General features: G+C 44.4%; 1 protein-coding gene across 1 annotated transcript in view; it reads right to left on the bottom strand.

Moving 5' to 3' along the window:
* Nucleotides 1-14,945, bottom strand: part of LOC125466419 (integrin beta-3-like) — a 77,542-nt gene extending 62,597 nt beyond the window's left edge. The window contains exon 1 of the mRNA XM_048560899.2: nucleotides 14,808-14,945. Coding sequence (XP_048416856.1) covers nucleotides 14,808-14,877 — 70 coding nt within the window. The 5' untranslated portion in view covers nucleotides 14,878-14,945. The remainder of the gene's footprint in view (nucleotides 1-14,807) is intronic.
* Between the last annotated feature and the right edge of the window lie 1,046 nt (nucleotides 14,946-15,991).

The following is a 15,991-nucleotide window of genomic DNA, read 5'->3' as shown; positions in this document are numbered from 1 at the left end:
AGACTTCTACTCCAGAACATCTCACGCACTTAGCCAAGCTGTTCCAGTATAATTACCCAACAAGGTAGAAAATTTATGTTGCTGGAAAAGTTCAGCAGGTCTGGCAGCATCTGTAAAGAAAAAAATCAGAGTTAACATTTCAGGTCCGGTGACTCTTCTTTAGAACTTGTAGTTCTGAGGACTCGAAACATTAACTCTGTTTTTTCTTCAGATGCTGCCAGACCTGCTGAGCTTTTACAACAACTTCTGTTTTTGTTCCTGATTTACAGCATGCACAGTCCTTTTGTTTTTTTTTCAAATGTGGAAAATTAACCAGTTATGTCACATATATAAAAAGTAGAACAAATCCAACTCAGCCGATTAATATCCCATCAGTCTACTCTTGATCATCAACAAAGTAATGGAAAGTATCATCTGTACTGTTATCAAACAGCACCTGTTCCGCAAGAACTTGCTCAGTGACACCCTCTCTGATGAAGGGTCTAGGCCCGAAACATCAGCTTTTGTGCTCCTGAGATGCTGCTTGGCCTGCCGTGTTCATCCAGCTTCACATTTTATTATCTTGGATTCTCTAGCATCTGCAGTTCCCATTATCAGTGATACCCAGTTTGGATTCTGCTGGGGCCAATGAGCTCCTGACCTCATTACAGCCTTGGTTTAAATTCCAAGGGTGAGGTGAGATGACAGCCCTTGACATCAAGGCCACATTAAACCAACTGTAGCATGAACAAGCCCTAGCAAAACTGGAATCACTGGGATTTAGGGGGAAAATTCTCTTCTGGTTGGAGTCAGACCTGGCACATAGGAAGATAGTCATTGTTATCGGAGGTCAACCATCTCAGCTCTAGGACCTCTCAGTCTCCATCTCAGGCAACCAGCATGTAACTGATGTCCATTTCAAGCCCACCGACTCCCACAGCTACCTAGAATACACCTCCTCCCACCCAACATCCTGCAAAAATTCCATCCCCTATTCCCAATTCCTCCGCCTCCACCGCATCTGCTCCCACGATAAGACATTCCACTCCCGCACATCCCAGATATCCAAGTTCTTCAAGGACCGCAACTTTCCCCCCACAGTGATCGAGAACACCCTTGACCGCGTCTCCCGTATTTCCCGCAACACATCCCTCACACCCTGCCTCCCCCCCCCCACAACCGCCCAAAGAGGATCCCCCTAGTTCTCACACACCACCCTACCAACCTCCGGATACAACGCATCATCCTCCGACACTTCCGCCATTTACAATCCGACCCCACCACCCAAGACATTTTTCCATCCCCACCCCTGTCTGCTTTCCGGAGAGACCACTCTCTCCGTGACTCCCTTGTTAGCTCCACACTGCCCTCCAACCCCACCACACCTGGCACCTTCCCCTGCAACCGCAGGAAATGCTACACTTGCCCCCACACCACCTCCCTCACCCCTATCCCAGGCCCCAAGATGACATTCCACATTAAGCAGAGGTTCACCTGCACATCTGCCAATGTGGTATACTGCATCCACTGTACCCGGTGTGGCTTCCTCTACATTGGGGAAACCAAGTGGAGGCTTGGAGACTGCTTTGCAGAACACCTCCGCTCAGTTCGCAACAAACAACTGCACCTCCCAGTCGCAAACCATTTCCACTCCCCCTCCCATTCTCTAGATGACATGTCCGTCATGGGCCTCCTGCAGTGCCACAATGATGCCACCCGAAGGTTGCAGGAACAGCAACTCATATTCCGCCTGGGAACCCTGCAGCCTAATGGTATCAATGTGGACTTCACCAGTTTCAAAATCTCCCCTTCCCCTACTGCATCCCTAAACCAGCCCAGTTCGTCCCCTCCCCCCACTGCACCACACAACCAGCCCAGCTCTTCCCCCCCACCCACTGCATCCCAAAACGAGTCCAACCTGTCTCTGCCTCCCTAACCGGTTCTTCCTCTCACCCATCCTTTCCTCCCACCCCAAGCCGCACCCCCATCTACCTACTAACCTCATCCCACCTCCTTGACCTGTCCGTCTTCCCTGGACTGACCTATCCCCTCCCTACCTCCCCACCTATACTCTCTCCACCTATCTTCTTTTCTCTCCATCTTCGGTCCGCCTCCCCCTCTCTCCCTATTTATTCCAGTTCCCTCTCCCCATCCCCCTCTCTGATGAAGGGTCTAGGCCCGAAACGTCAGCTTTTGTGCTCCTGAGATGCTGCTTGGCCTGCTGTGTTCATCCAGCCTCACATTTTATTATCTTGGAATTCTCCAGCATCTGCAGTTCCCATTACCTCTCAGCTCTAGGACATCTCTGCAGGAGTTCCTCAGTGTAGTCTCCTAGGCCGAAGCATCTGCAGTTGCTTCAACAGTGACCTTCCTTCTATAATAAAGGTCAGAAGTGAGGATGTTTGCTGATGATTTCATGATTTTCAACACCATTTGCGACTCCTCAAACATTCCGTCTCCAAATTCAACAAGACCTGGACAATGTCCAGGTTACGGCTGACAAGTGACAAGTAACATTCATGCCTTCACAAGTGTCAGTCCATGACTATCTTCAGTAAGGCAGAATCTATTAATTGCCTCTCCATACTCAATGGCATTACTATCTCTAGAGCCCCCATTATCAACATCCTGGGGGTTACCACTGACCAGAAATGGAACTGGACTAGCCATATAAGTATTTTGGCTATAAGAGTGGGTCAGGGGCTTGGAATCCTGCAGTGAGTAACTCACCTCCTAATTCTCCAAAGCCTGTCCATCATCTACAAGGCACAAGTCAGAAGTGTGATGGAATACTCCCCAATTGCTTGGATGATCACAACTCCAACAGCACTTAAGAAGTTTGACATCATCCAGGACAAAGCAGCCCACTTAATTGACACTACATCCACAAACATACACTCCCTCCATCATCAACATTCAGTAGCAGCAGTGTATACTATCTACAAGATGCACTGCAGAAATTCACCAAATATTCTTAGGATGCAGTTTCCATTACCACTTCAATCTAGAAGAACGAGGGCAGCAGATACGTGGGAACATGCCGCCTTCAAGTTCCCCTCCAATCCATTCACTATCCTGACTGGTAAATATATTGCTGTTCCTTGAGTGTCACTGGTTCAAGATCCTAGAACTCTCTCCCCAGTGGCATAGTGGGTCAACCTACTGCACATGGACTGCAGTGAGATCATGAAGGCAGCTGAGTACCAACTTTTCAAGGGCATTTAGGGATGGCCAGTAAATGCTGGCTCAGCCAGTGACACCCATGTCCCATGAATGACTAAAAAACTTATAATAAAATGCATGGTACACCTATAGTGTCAAAACAACTTGGAGCACTGAGCATAGATCAGGTGTTCATTTCATAAAAAGTACACAGATGCTGGAAAAGGAGGAAAAAGATTTAGAAGAAGTATACTGAACTGTGCAGTCATAATTATAGGAAAAATTAAACAAAAAGTGTCCATTATCTCTCAGAAAGAGGATGTAGCTTTATTAAATACAAGTTGTAAAATAATTTCCAGTGTTTATTGAGAGAGAATCCGATAAAATGCCGAGATAATGGGAACTGCAGATGCTGGAGAATCCAAGATAACAATGTGTGGAGCTGGATGAACACAGCAGGTCAAAGCCTTTTCTGATGAAGGGTCTTGGCCCGAAACGTCAGCTTCTGTGCTCCTGAGATGCTGCTTGGCCTGCTGTGTTCATCCAGCTTCACACTTTGTTATCTCAGATAAAATGCCTTTCATTTTGGACTGGACCACAGCTGGAGACTTTAACTATAAAACTGTTACCAACAAGTCCAACAATGAACTCAGGAGAGACTGATTGATGTTTTGCAGATTGCTGAACCAAAATAACTGTATCCACTCCATAGTATTCACAAAATGTTCAAAAGTTAGCGTTGACTGACCGTTGTGTTCCTATCTATGTTCTCAGTCTTGGCTGTCAAACTAATCACCGAGATCTCTAATGTAACTTTTTGGAAAAGACCGTTTTTCACATTTTACCTCATCCTGAAAAACAGTTCTGCAGAATTACACTTATGATTGTTCACTGTGTCTGTTCCTGTGATGGCCAATGATTTCACTTACTGGCCTCTATATCATATTAAACTGAAAGATGCTAGAGCAGTGTTGACTTGGGAATTTACAACAATTTGAGGAGGGCACCAGCAGCAGAACAACCCCGCCCCCCCACCCTCAGTGCATTTCACTGTTGTTTAACACTCATGGAATACAGGGTTGACAAGTTGCTACATTCCCACAGCTCCAGGCACTAACACTAACTTCTCTTTACCTTCAGACTTGCTCACACATGCTCCCTGATGGATTCCTCACTGTGAGTGATTGTTTAACCTCTTCATTTCTGGTAAGGCTGAGAGAAAGCTCCTGCTTCTATATAAGGTCCTCTTTCAAGAATATATCAAGGCAGTGAATCAATTTGAAGGTACTCATTCTACTGCCAGCAAAAATCCCACCAGCTACCCTCCCACCTGATTAAATGCCCTCCACCTCTAAATACATCTTAGGGGTGGATATTCTAGTTTACATTGCAGCAGGGCAGAAATATTAGCATGAGAGCAAGGAGGTTAATTAAAATTGCAGGCAACTGGGTGGTTCCCCCCCCCCCCCCCCCCCCACAAATCCTCATCTTCTGCTTCGGTACTTTAAAGCCTCGTGTTTTCAATATTGGAGTCAATAACTTCAGAAATTGACCACCTATCTATTCACCATTACTCTTACATTCTCTTCTCACCACTAAACCACCCTTGCTTATTAAAAAAAAATCCAAAAGAACTGCAGATGCTGGAAATCAGAAACAAAAATAGAAATTGCTGGAAAAGTTAGCAGGTCTGGCAGCGTCTGTGTAGAGAAATCAGTGCAATCCTTCCCCAGAACATCCGAAGAGTCCTGAGACCTTGACTCTTTACTTTGCTGTTAATAGACAGGACCCATTTTCTCCCTTACACACTTTAATTTACACTTACTTTAAATCTATCTTTCATTTTCACCACCATTAACCACCCCTTTGCCAACCACAAAGGGCCTCCACCTCTGTCAAAAGTATTTTTAAAATATTTTGCAACAGCATTCAGTTCTGTAATGATGGATTGTAACTGAACTGAAATGGTAATGTTATTTCTATCTCCACAGATACTTTCAGACCTGCTGAGTTTCTCCAGCATTCTCGGTGTTTATTTCAGACTTTCAGTTTCCACAGTATTTTGCTTTGCTACGGGCATCGGTTTTGAATGCACCTTCAATCACAGGTCTCAACAGCTCTCTACACCAATCCCCCCTCCCCCCCCCAACCCTCCTACTCAGAAGATACTGCTTCTGTTTAAACAGATTACTGCCTGTTATATATTGCAATATGGAAAGTGACATAATGCCATATAATCCTACTCACTCACCAAACTATGATCTACTGTCAGAAAGTGCTAGATGTGAAGGTCAGGATAACAAAGTGTGAAGCTGGATGAACACAGCAGGCCAAGCAGCATCTCAGGAACACAAAAACTGACGATTCAGGCCGAGACCCTTCATCCAGGAAGTACAGGGCTTCCCCTTGATGTGAAGGTCAGTCTATTTTCATTCGTAGAGGGGGAGAAAAAACCAGGGTATTGTTTCTGCTGCTGCCTGTTTGCTTGGTAATGGGGTTGTCTTTGAGCCATCAATTGATTTCCCCTTTCTGGATTGGTTTAGGTGGTACAATGGTTTGATTCCCACTGTGGGTGACTGTCTGTATGGAGTTTGCATGTTCTCCCTTGTTTCTGCGGGGGGTTTCTGCCAGGTACTCTGTTTTCTGTCCACAGTCCAAAGATTGTGGTTTGATTTTGGTAAATCGTCCTGTAGTGTCCAGAGATGTTCAGGCCAGATAAATAAGCCATGGTAAATTCAGGGTTATGGTGGCTGGGTGGGATGCTTTTCAGAGCATTGGTGAGACTTGCTGGGCTAAATGGCCTCTTTCTGCACTGCAGAGATTCTCCAATTCTAAGAATGAGGGATTGAGAGAATGACCACATGAGTTGATGTGGTTTTCCTTTGAATAGAAAAGGTTAGAGGGAGGAAATAAGGAGAAACCTTGTTTATTATTGTTTATTTCTATCATGTTATTCCCAACTGCAGGAAAGGCGATAATCAGACGACTCAAATTGAAGGTGACTGCCAAAATACTCTCAGAGCATACAATTATTTTTCTGCAGGGAATTTCTGCATTCTGCAATTCTCAGCTTGAAAGGGCAGTGGAGGCAAATTCAAACTGGCCTTCACAGGTCAAATAATTGAAAAGGAAATATTTATGAGGTTTTGGGAAAAGAGGAAGTGGTAAGATTATTAGCCAATATATCCTTCCGAAGGTGCAGTGCCTCGAACAGTATACTGATCTCCAGAGGTAGTCCAACCAGACCTTTGTACAGGACTTCCCCTTGTATTCCAAACCGCTTGAGATAAAGGCCAGCTTTGAATTATATTCTGTTCCTGTTCATGACATTTTACTGATCTGCACAACTGGAATCCAAGGCTTTGCACTTCCACTGTGTTCACCATGTTGAAAGTGTCTTATTAATATGCTTTCTGTCTGAACTGTAGACTTCACATTTGCCAACAACATATCATATGATCAGATGGCAGAGGAGACTTGATGGGCAAAATAGCCTAATTCTGCTTCTATACCTTATGGTTAGATGGAAGTGAAATCCACTTGCTCCAGTTTTACTGATTCACTTAATCTAGCAATGTCACCTTTTTTTTTTGCTTCCTTTGATCCCACTTCGTGGGTATTGTGTCATCAGAAGATTTGGAAATAGGAACTTCCATAGCATCATTTTAAGCTGTTAATAAATATGGTGAATAGCGGTGGCTACAATATAGACAACTGCACAACACTACATGACAATGTTGTTGTGTTGTGTTTGGGATCTAACTCTGCTCGGTTTCCCACAGTAAAGCTACTTATCCAAGGAAGTTTCTGCAAGAACTTATCATTTGCAGCTTAATCTATACATCCATTCTGTCAGCACTCAGTCAACGTTTCTGCTGCCTTCCAGTTCTCTTTATCTAATCATATGACTCCTAACACCTACTGCTGTTGTTAACGCCCTTACTTGACAAACATCCAGGCAATCACTTTACCTGCCCATAATATCAACCTTCTGCTGTCAGCCAATCTATCGAAGGCTTTTTGGAAATCTGGACAAATTAAATCTATAGATACTCACACATTCATGTCTTTACTCACCTCTTCCAAAAACAAAATTAGCCATGACCTATCCTTTTCAAAACCATGCAGTCTCTCCCTGCCCCTGAATATACTCAAGCTGTTCAGTTATCTTGTCCTACATCATAGATTCTGGTAATTATGCTAAAAACAAGACATTAAATTGACTGATCTCCCTGACGACACAGATCTTAAAAAGCGAGTGACGTACAATCTACAGGAACAGTTCAAGGATCAGGATTATAAAAGCTTTGACAGGTTATAGTTGGGGCAGCTACAACAACCTCTCTTGCTTTCTTCACATCTGAGCAACTAAAATATTCTCATCATTTTCAAAACATTGGAATTTAGAAGAATGAGAGATTAGCTCATTGACACTTGTAGGATTCTTAAGGGGCTTGACAGTGTCAATGCTGAGAGGATGTTTCCCCTCATGGAGGGTCTAGGACCAGAGGGCATAGTCTCAGAAAAAATTGGCATCAATTAATGAGGAGGTGGAATTTCTTCTCTTGGAGGGTTGAGAGTCTTTGGAACTCTATGCCATGGAGTGCTGTAGGGCAGAGTTGTTGTGTATATTTAAGGTTGAAATAGATTCTTGATCAGTCAGGAATTAATGGCTATGGGGAAAGGGCGGGAAAGTGGGCATGAGGAGTGTTGAATCAGCCATGACCCTACTGAATGGTGGAGCAGGCTTAAGGGATCAAATGGCCTATTCTTGCACTAATGTTTCAGATCAAGTGACCTTTCTTCAGAACTGGGAAAACTTTGGTAGATATGCTGAAGATGGGTGGTGAAGAGGCAAGGAGTAACTGATCAGTAGAGATAAAGCCTTGAGAGAGAAAAAGAATGGGTAAAGATCAGCCTGGGAGAATCAGTAGCTGCTAATGGGAACTATTAGTGACTGATAATGAGTTGGCTGCGATAGCTGCCCATGTGATGACAAGGCCTGCTGTGTGGGTGTTGGGGTAAGGACATGGGAAAAGGTTCTCAGGCCCTAAAATTATTGAACTTGATATTGAGTCCTGATGACTGCAGCGGCCCCAAACAGAAAATGGGGTGCTGTTCTTACAGCTCGTGCTGAGCTTTGCTGGAGCACTGCAGCAAGCCTGAGACAGGTATTCTGGCCAGGAAACAGGTGGCGTGTTGAAATGACACGCAACAGAAAGCTCAGGGTCAGTTTTGGAAACAGAATGTAGGTGTTCTGCAAAGCAGTCGCTCAGTCTGTGTTTCATTTCCTCAATGTAGAGGAGACCACATTATGAGCAGTGAACACAGTAAACTAGATTGTGTGAAGTGCAGGTAAAGTGCTGCTTCACCTGGAAGGTGTGTCTGGACCTTAGAACAGTGAGGAGGGAGGTGGTAAACAGACAGGTATTACACCTTCTACAGTTGCAGGGAAGGTGGCTTTGGGGAGGTATTGGGAGTGGAGGAGTCACCAAAGTGTATCCAGATAGATAGCAGAGGTTACCACTCATACAGATTTAGTCAGAGATGTTTGTGACTGGCACGTATTTCTTTTTGGATCTCTTTGGGATAGATTTGCTGCCACTGAGCTTCTATTCAAACCAATCTAACATGGTGTTCTGGCCTTAAGTGATTAACCACTAATAAGGAACATACTGGAGTACCAAGAAGTAACTTAATGCAGGCTACATCGACTTCAGAATGGTTAACGACTTTCCCGTTAGGTAAGACATTATTATTTCCTAGTAGCAATCCCCATGGTAGACGTAGAGCCTGATGCTGCTTGGCCTGCTGTGTTCATCCAGATCCAAACCATATTATCTCAGATCCTCCAGCATCTGCAGTTCCTACTATCTCTAATAAATGTTCATATTGCCACCTCCAAGGCAAAGAAATCTTACTTTACATATGGAGACCAAATCTATGCACATATTTGTCTGATTATAAAATGATGTTAAGTACATTGCTAAACTGCCTTCATATTGTTGCAGCATTTCCCAGACCACAAATGACAAATTAACTGACCTGTAGTTACCTATAGTCTCTCCCCTTCCTTTCTTGAACAGCAGAGTTGCATTTGCTGACTTTCAATCCAATGAAAGTGTTTTGAATTTGGGAAAATCATAGGTGGCACATCCATTATCTCTGCAACTGTTGTTTTTGAACCCTTCAGACTATCAGATCCTGGGAAAATGTTAAACTCATCCTCACCCTCAACAACTTCTCTTTCAATTCCTCCCACTTCCTATAGACAAAGGGGGTGGCATGAGCATAAGCTATGCCTGCCTCTTTGTAAGTTACATGCAACAATCCCTCTTTTGTAGCTACACTGGCCCTAAACCCCACCTCTTCCTCTGTTACATTGATGACTGTGTTGACGCCGCTTGTGCTCCCATGAGGAGCTCAAGCAGTTCATCCACTTCACCAACACTTTACACCCCAACCTTAAGTTCACCTGGACCATCTCTAATACCTTGCTTACCTTCCTGGACCTCTCTGATAACATCTCTGGCAACCACCTAGAAACAGATATCCATTTCAAGCCCACCGACTCCCACAGCTACCTAGAATATACTTCCTCCCACCCACCTTCCTGCAAAATGCCATCCCCTATTCCCAATTCCTTCACCTCCGCGAAATCTACTCCCAGGATGAGGCATTCTACTCCCGTACATCTCAGATGTCCTTGTTTTTCAAGGACGGCAACTCCCCCCCACCCCCCCAGTGGTTGAGAACGCCCTTGATCATGCCTCCCGCATTTCCCGCAACTCATCCCTCACACCCCCTCCCCGCAATAACAACCAAAACAGAATCCCCCTCATCCTCACATACCACCCCACCAACCTCCGGATCCAACGCATCATCCTCCGACACTTCCGCCATCTGCAATCTGACCCCACCACCAAAGACATTTTTCCATCCCCACCCTTATCTGCTTTCCAGACGGACCTCTCTCCGTGACTCCCTCATCCGCTCCACACAGCCCTCCACCCCACCACACCCGGCACTTTACCCTACAACCGCAGGAAGTGCTACACCTGCCCCTACACCTCCCCCCTCACCCCCATCCCAGGCCCCAAGAAGACTTTCCACATCAAGCAGATGTTCACCTGCACATCTGCTAATGTGGTATACTGCATCTGCTATTCCCGTTGTGGTCTCCTCTACATCGGGGACACCAAGCGGAGGCTTGGGGACCACTTTGCAGAGCACCTACACTCGGTTCGCACTAAACAACTGCACCTCCCAGTCGTGAACCATTTCAACCCACCATCCCATTCCTCAGATGACATGTCCATCCCGGGCCTTCTGCAGTGCCACAACGATGCCACTTGAAGGTTGTAGGAACAGCAACTCATATTCCACTTGGGAACCCTGCAGACCAATGGTATCTATGTGGACTTGACAAGCTTCAAAATCTCCCCTCCCCCTACTGCATCCCAAAACCAGCCCAGCTTGTCCCCGCCTCCCTAACCCGTCCTTCCTTCAACCTCAAGCCCCAATCCAATCTCCTACCTACTAACCTCATCCTGCCCCCTTGACCTGTCCATCCTCCCTGGACTGACCTATCTCCTCCCTAACTCCCCACCTACACTCACCTTTACTGGCTCCATCCCCAGCTCTTTGACCTGTCTGGCTCCTCTCCACCTATCTTCTCTACCCATCTTCTTTCCGCCTCCCCCATCTCCCTATTTATTTCAGAACTCCCTTCCCCTCCCTCATTTCTGAAGAAGGGTCTAGGCCTGAAATGTCAGCCTTCCTGCTCCTCTGATGCTGCTTGGCAAGCTGCGTTCATCCAGCTCTACACCTTGTTATCTCAGATACTCCAGCATCTGCAGTTCCTACTATCTCTTAAATTTTTCCGATCCTTTGTCTTTAGACTATGCAAGTTTTCACCCAGTGTTTGGTGAGCCTGAGGATTTATCTGCCACAGTTGAAGATGTATCATTGAATGTTTTAAAGGAAGAGTTCAATATAGTTCTTAGGACTAAAGAGGTCAAAATTATGGGGAGAAAGTGAGAACAGGGTACTGAATTGGAGGATCAGCCATGATCACATTGAGTGGCAGAGCAGGCTTGAAGTGTTGAATGGCCTGCTCCAACTCCTATGTTCTTTGGATCTACATTTTCTCAAGTTTCTTCTTCCTAATAGCCCTTAATTCATCCTTTATCTCCAGGACATAATTTAGGTCTTGTATAGGGAAAACAGGTTCAGAATATTGGTTAGAAATAATGGGAACTGCAGATGCTGGAGAATCCAAGATAACAAAGTATGGAGCTGGATGAACACGGCAGGCCAAGCAGCATCTCAGGAGCACAAAAGCTGACGTTTCGGGCCTAGACCCTTCATCAGAGAGAATATTGGTTAAATGTCTTTGCAATTTATTCATATGATGATTTCTCCTGTCTCTGCTTAAAGGACCAACATTTACTTCAGCTACTCTCTTCCTTTTTATTTCCTTGTAAAATTCTATCTTTTCTCTTTTTGTCATCTTTTTGGTGACACTTTTGTGATTTCCAAAACACTTCCAATCCTCAGATTTATTAACATGTTTTGCAAAGTCTCTTGTTTTAATCCAATACTGAATTTACACTCCTTCGTAAACCATGGACAGAATGTTCTTGCTGAACTTTTGTTTTTAAAAGGGATGAATTTGTGTTGAATATTTTGAATTGTTTCTTTAAATGTTTCCCACTTTATTTATCAACATCATTTCTAATTTATTTACCTAATGAACCATTACCAGTTCCCCCCTCATACCTATGTGTTTGGCTATTTTTCGTTTTAAAATTCATGTTTGTGAAGTACATTATTTCAAACTTCGTTTATATTATGATCGCTATTTCCCAACAATTGAGTTGATTTAGACTTTGTGGAATGGGATTAACCCAGACCTACTGGAAGTGTACAAAGACTAACTAGAGAAAGGCCACAGCGTAGGCATCTCCTGACGTAGTTTACCGAGGACACAATGATGTTAGAGAAGGAGCTGCAAGGACACAAAGGGACTTAAACATAAGGATGAACATTTCATATCTAAAGCTTTAGGGAACCATGAGTTAGCTAGGTCAGTGATGACAGTAAATGGCAGTAAGTGATAGGATAGAGGCAGAAAAGTTTCACTCTTGTAAACTGTGGAGTTGCTGCTACCTCATAATTATGATTATCATAATCTTTCACCTTGTCAAAGATTTCCAAGACTCCCCATACATTTATAGCACTTCTGCGAAAATATAATTCCAAATTCGTTACAAATGTTGCTTCTGCAAGCATTTATAAGAAGATTAATTGGAACAGAAAGGCTAGTCTGGAACAGGAATTTAAACTTTGCTGAGACATTTGGAAACAAGTTGTGCTGATGAGATAATGACTCGACTTCGTATCTGGTTTGTCCTACAGTTAAAAGCAGTCCATAAATGCAAGTTGGAGGTCTAAAAAATTATGTTCACAGCTACTTTTGGTTTGGGAATTTTGTTTTTCAAATGAACCATTTTATAACGGTAAATGGCAAAGCTTTAGTAGCATTAACATAAGGAGTGATCAAGGTGTCCACAGTTCTCTGAAAGTGGCAACACAAATGGATAAGCTGATCAAGAAGGCATAAGGCATGCCTGATTTCACTGAGATAACAAAGTGTGAAGCTGGATGAACACAGCAGGCCAAGCAGCATCTTAGGAGCACAAAAGCTGACGTTTCAGGCCTAACCCCTTCATCAGAGAGCTTTCATGATGATTTCATCGGTCGGGTTACAGAGTATAGGAAGTGGCAAGTCATGTTGCAGCTGTTATTTTAGTAAGAACAGTGAAAATAGAATTTTAGTGAGGCCACATTTGAAATATTTTGTACAATTCTGGACACCACTTTACTAAAAGGAGGATCTGGTGCTTTGGAGAGGGCACAGAAACAGTTAACCAGGATGTTGCCTGGTTTGGAGAGCATTAGCTATGAGGAGAGATTGGATGAACTTGTTTTGTTTTTACTTGAACATTGAAGATGACCTGACGGAAGTTTACAAAATTATGAGAAGCATAGATAGAATGGACTGTCACAGCCTTTTTCCCAGGATAGAAAAGTCAATTACTAGGGAACATAGGTTTAAAGGTAAAAGGGGGAATGTTTACAGGAGATGTGAGAGGCAAGTCTTTTTTTACGAAGAGGGAGGTAAGTGCATGGAATGCACTGCCAGAGGAGGTGGTGGAGGCAGATACAATGGCAATATTTAAGAAGCATCTTGACAGATATATGTATCAGCAGGGAATAGAGGGATATGGAGTATGTACAGGCAAAACATTTTTTAGTTTAGAGAGGCATCATGTGTTGGTGCAGACTGTAAAGGGCATACTCCTGTGCTGTACTGTTCCATGTACTTTGATGTTTGTTTGAAATTAGCCTGAATTCAAACATTGTAACCTAGTGAAGACAGAATTATATTGATTCCTACAATCACTAATAATGTTTCCTATTGTATAATAGACAAAATCACCATTTATCCCTCACCCCATGTCCAACAGGTTTGCAATTACATAAGCTCACTGCCTTTGAATTGTACAGCATGTAAAGGTGATTCAGCCCATCAAGTTGATGCTGCCTGTTTGAGAGTAATCCAATTAGCCCCAGTCACTGGCCTTTTCCTTCAGCCCTGTAAATATTTTCTCTCTCAAATATAAATGTAAGGTTGCTATTGATTCCTATCAGGCAGTGTATTCCAAATCCTTACCACTCCTTGCATAAAAATTTCCCTTATGTCTCCTCTGAATTCTTTTTTCTAAAAACCCCCTTCAATCTATGGCTTCTCATAACCCTTCAGTCACTGAAAACAGTTACTTGCTTTGAAGCCCTTCATGATGTTTGACACCTTGACCAAACCTTTAGGCTTCACTGTTCCAAGAAAAACATCCCAGCTTCTCTTGTCCATTGGCCCTCATCTCCCTGAATCCCTCAACCTGCAGTCATTTTAGCAAATCTCTTGTACACCCTCTGTAAAGCCTTCAACATTCTTAGTATTCCAAAACTGTTTATACAAGGTTTAACAATGTCCTAACTTTTGTACTCTGCTTCTATTTAGAAAGCTCAAGATTTTTACACTTTGCTAATCAGTCCAGTCACCTTCAATGATTTCCATGAAAAAAAAGTTGGCCTCTCATCTTCTTTGATGGTCTTTAGAATTGCACCGTTCAGTAGGTATTCATAGAATCGCCACATTTTGTCCCCTCCAGCCCACCACCCATTGCACCTCAAGACTTCCCTGTTCTGTTACCATCCCCTTCTAGAGATATATTTCATGTACAGATTTCAAAAAAAAGTGCCACATGATTTAAATTTTTAGCTGTTGATCCAAGTTCATTTAACTTGACAGTATGTACATTTCTGATATATTTCATACTGGAAATTAAAAACACCCAGATGTTAATTTCACAAATGAAACTGAATCTTTAAAACACAGCTGCTAGTATTTAAATGGAGTGGTATCAGTCTAGCTATTATTAATCAGACATTGATCCCAGTGGTCAGGGGCAAGTCCACTCCAGGAATACTTCACCTCTCCCTTAGGATCCTCAACCCGTCCACCGTGCCTTCCTACTGCCGCCGGCTCCTTCACATGAACTAATTGCAAAGATAGTTTCTTGTATTCAAGGTGCACTTACCCCGGACGGTGGTCGTGCACAGGACAGCGAGCAGTGCGATGAAGCCAGCTCCCAGGCTGTGCTTTCCCATTGCTCAGGCTCGGACACTGTGCTGTGAGAGCGAAGCAAGCAGCCGCCGACACGAAGATCTTTACAACACTAAGGAGCGAGGCGGATAGAGAGAGAGAGAAAGTACATTCCCAATTTGTAACCCCGCCCGGACTTCTAATATCAGAGCACGGAGCGCCGCCTGGGGATCAGACAATAACACACCTACATAACTATACAGAAGAGACAGAGAGAGTTAACACACATATACACAAGGAGTGGATATTAATACACACTGACAGTGTACATAAACACAGAGGGAGTTGACATTGTATCAGAGATAATGGGAACTGCAGATGCTGGAGATTCCAAGATAATAAAGTGTGAGGCTGGATGAACACAGCAGGCCAAGCAGCATCTTAGGAGCACTAAAGCTGACGTTTCGGGCCTAGACCCTTCATCAGAGAGGGGGATGGGGGGAGGGAACTGGAATAAATAGGGAGAGAGGGGGAGGCGGACCGAAGATGGAGAGTAAAGAAGATAGGTGGAGAGGGTGTAGGTGGGGAGGTAGGGAGGGGATAGGTCAGTCCGGGGAAGACGGACAGGTCAAGGAGGTGGGATGAGGTTAGTAGGTAGCTGGGGGTGCGGCTTGGGGTGGGAGGAAGGGATGGGTGAGAGGAAGAACAGGTTAGGGAGGCAGAGACAGGTTGGACTGGTTTTGGGATGCAGTGGGTGGGGGGGAAGAGCTGGGCTGGTTGTGTGGTGCAGTGGGGGGAGGGGATGAACTGGGCTGGTTTAGGGATGCAGTGGGGGAAGGGGAGATTTTGAAACTGGTGAAGTCCACATTGATACCATATGGCTGCAGGGTTCCCAGGCGGAATATGAGTTGCTGTGCCTGCAACCTTCGGGTGGCATCATTGTGGCAGTGCAGGAGGCCCATGATGGACATGTCATCAAGAGAATGGGAGGGGGAGTGGAAATGGTTTGCGACTGGGAGGTGCAGTTGTTTGTTGCGAACTGAGCGGAGGTGTTCTGCAAAGCGGTCCCCAAGCCTCCGCTTGGTTTCCCCAATGTAGAGAAAGCCGCACCGGGTACAGTGGATGCAGTATACCACATTGGCAGATGTGCAGGTGAACCTCTGCTTAATGTGGAATGTC

The sequence above is a fragment of the Stegostoma tigrinum genome, chromosome 31 (assembly GCF_030684315.1).
Source record: "Stegostoma tigrinum isolate sSteTig4 chromosome 31, sSteTig4.hap1, whole genome shotgun sequence".
Lineage (NCBI taxonomy): Eukaryota > Metazoa > Chordata > Chondrichthyes > Orectolobiformes > Stegostomatidae > Stegostoma > Stegostoma tigrinum.
The sequence above is the reverse complement of the archived record's forward strand: the minus strand, read 5'-3'. Positions and strand labels throughout refer to the sequence as shown.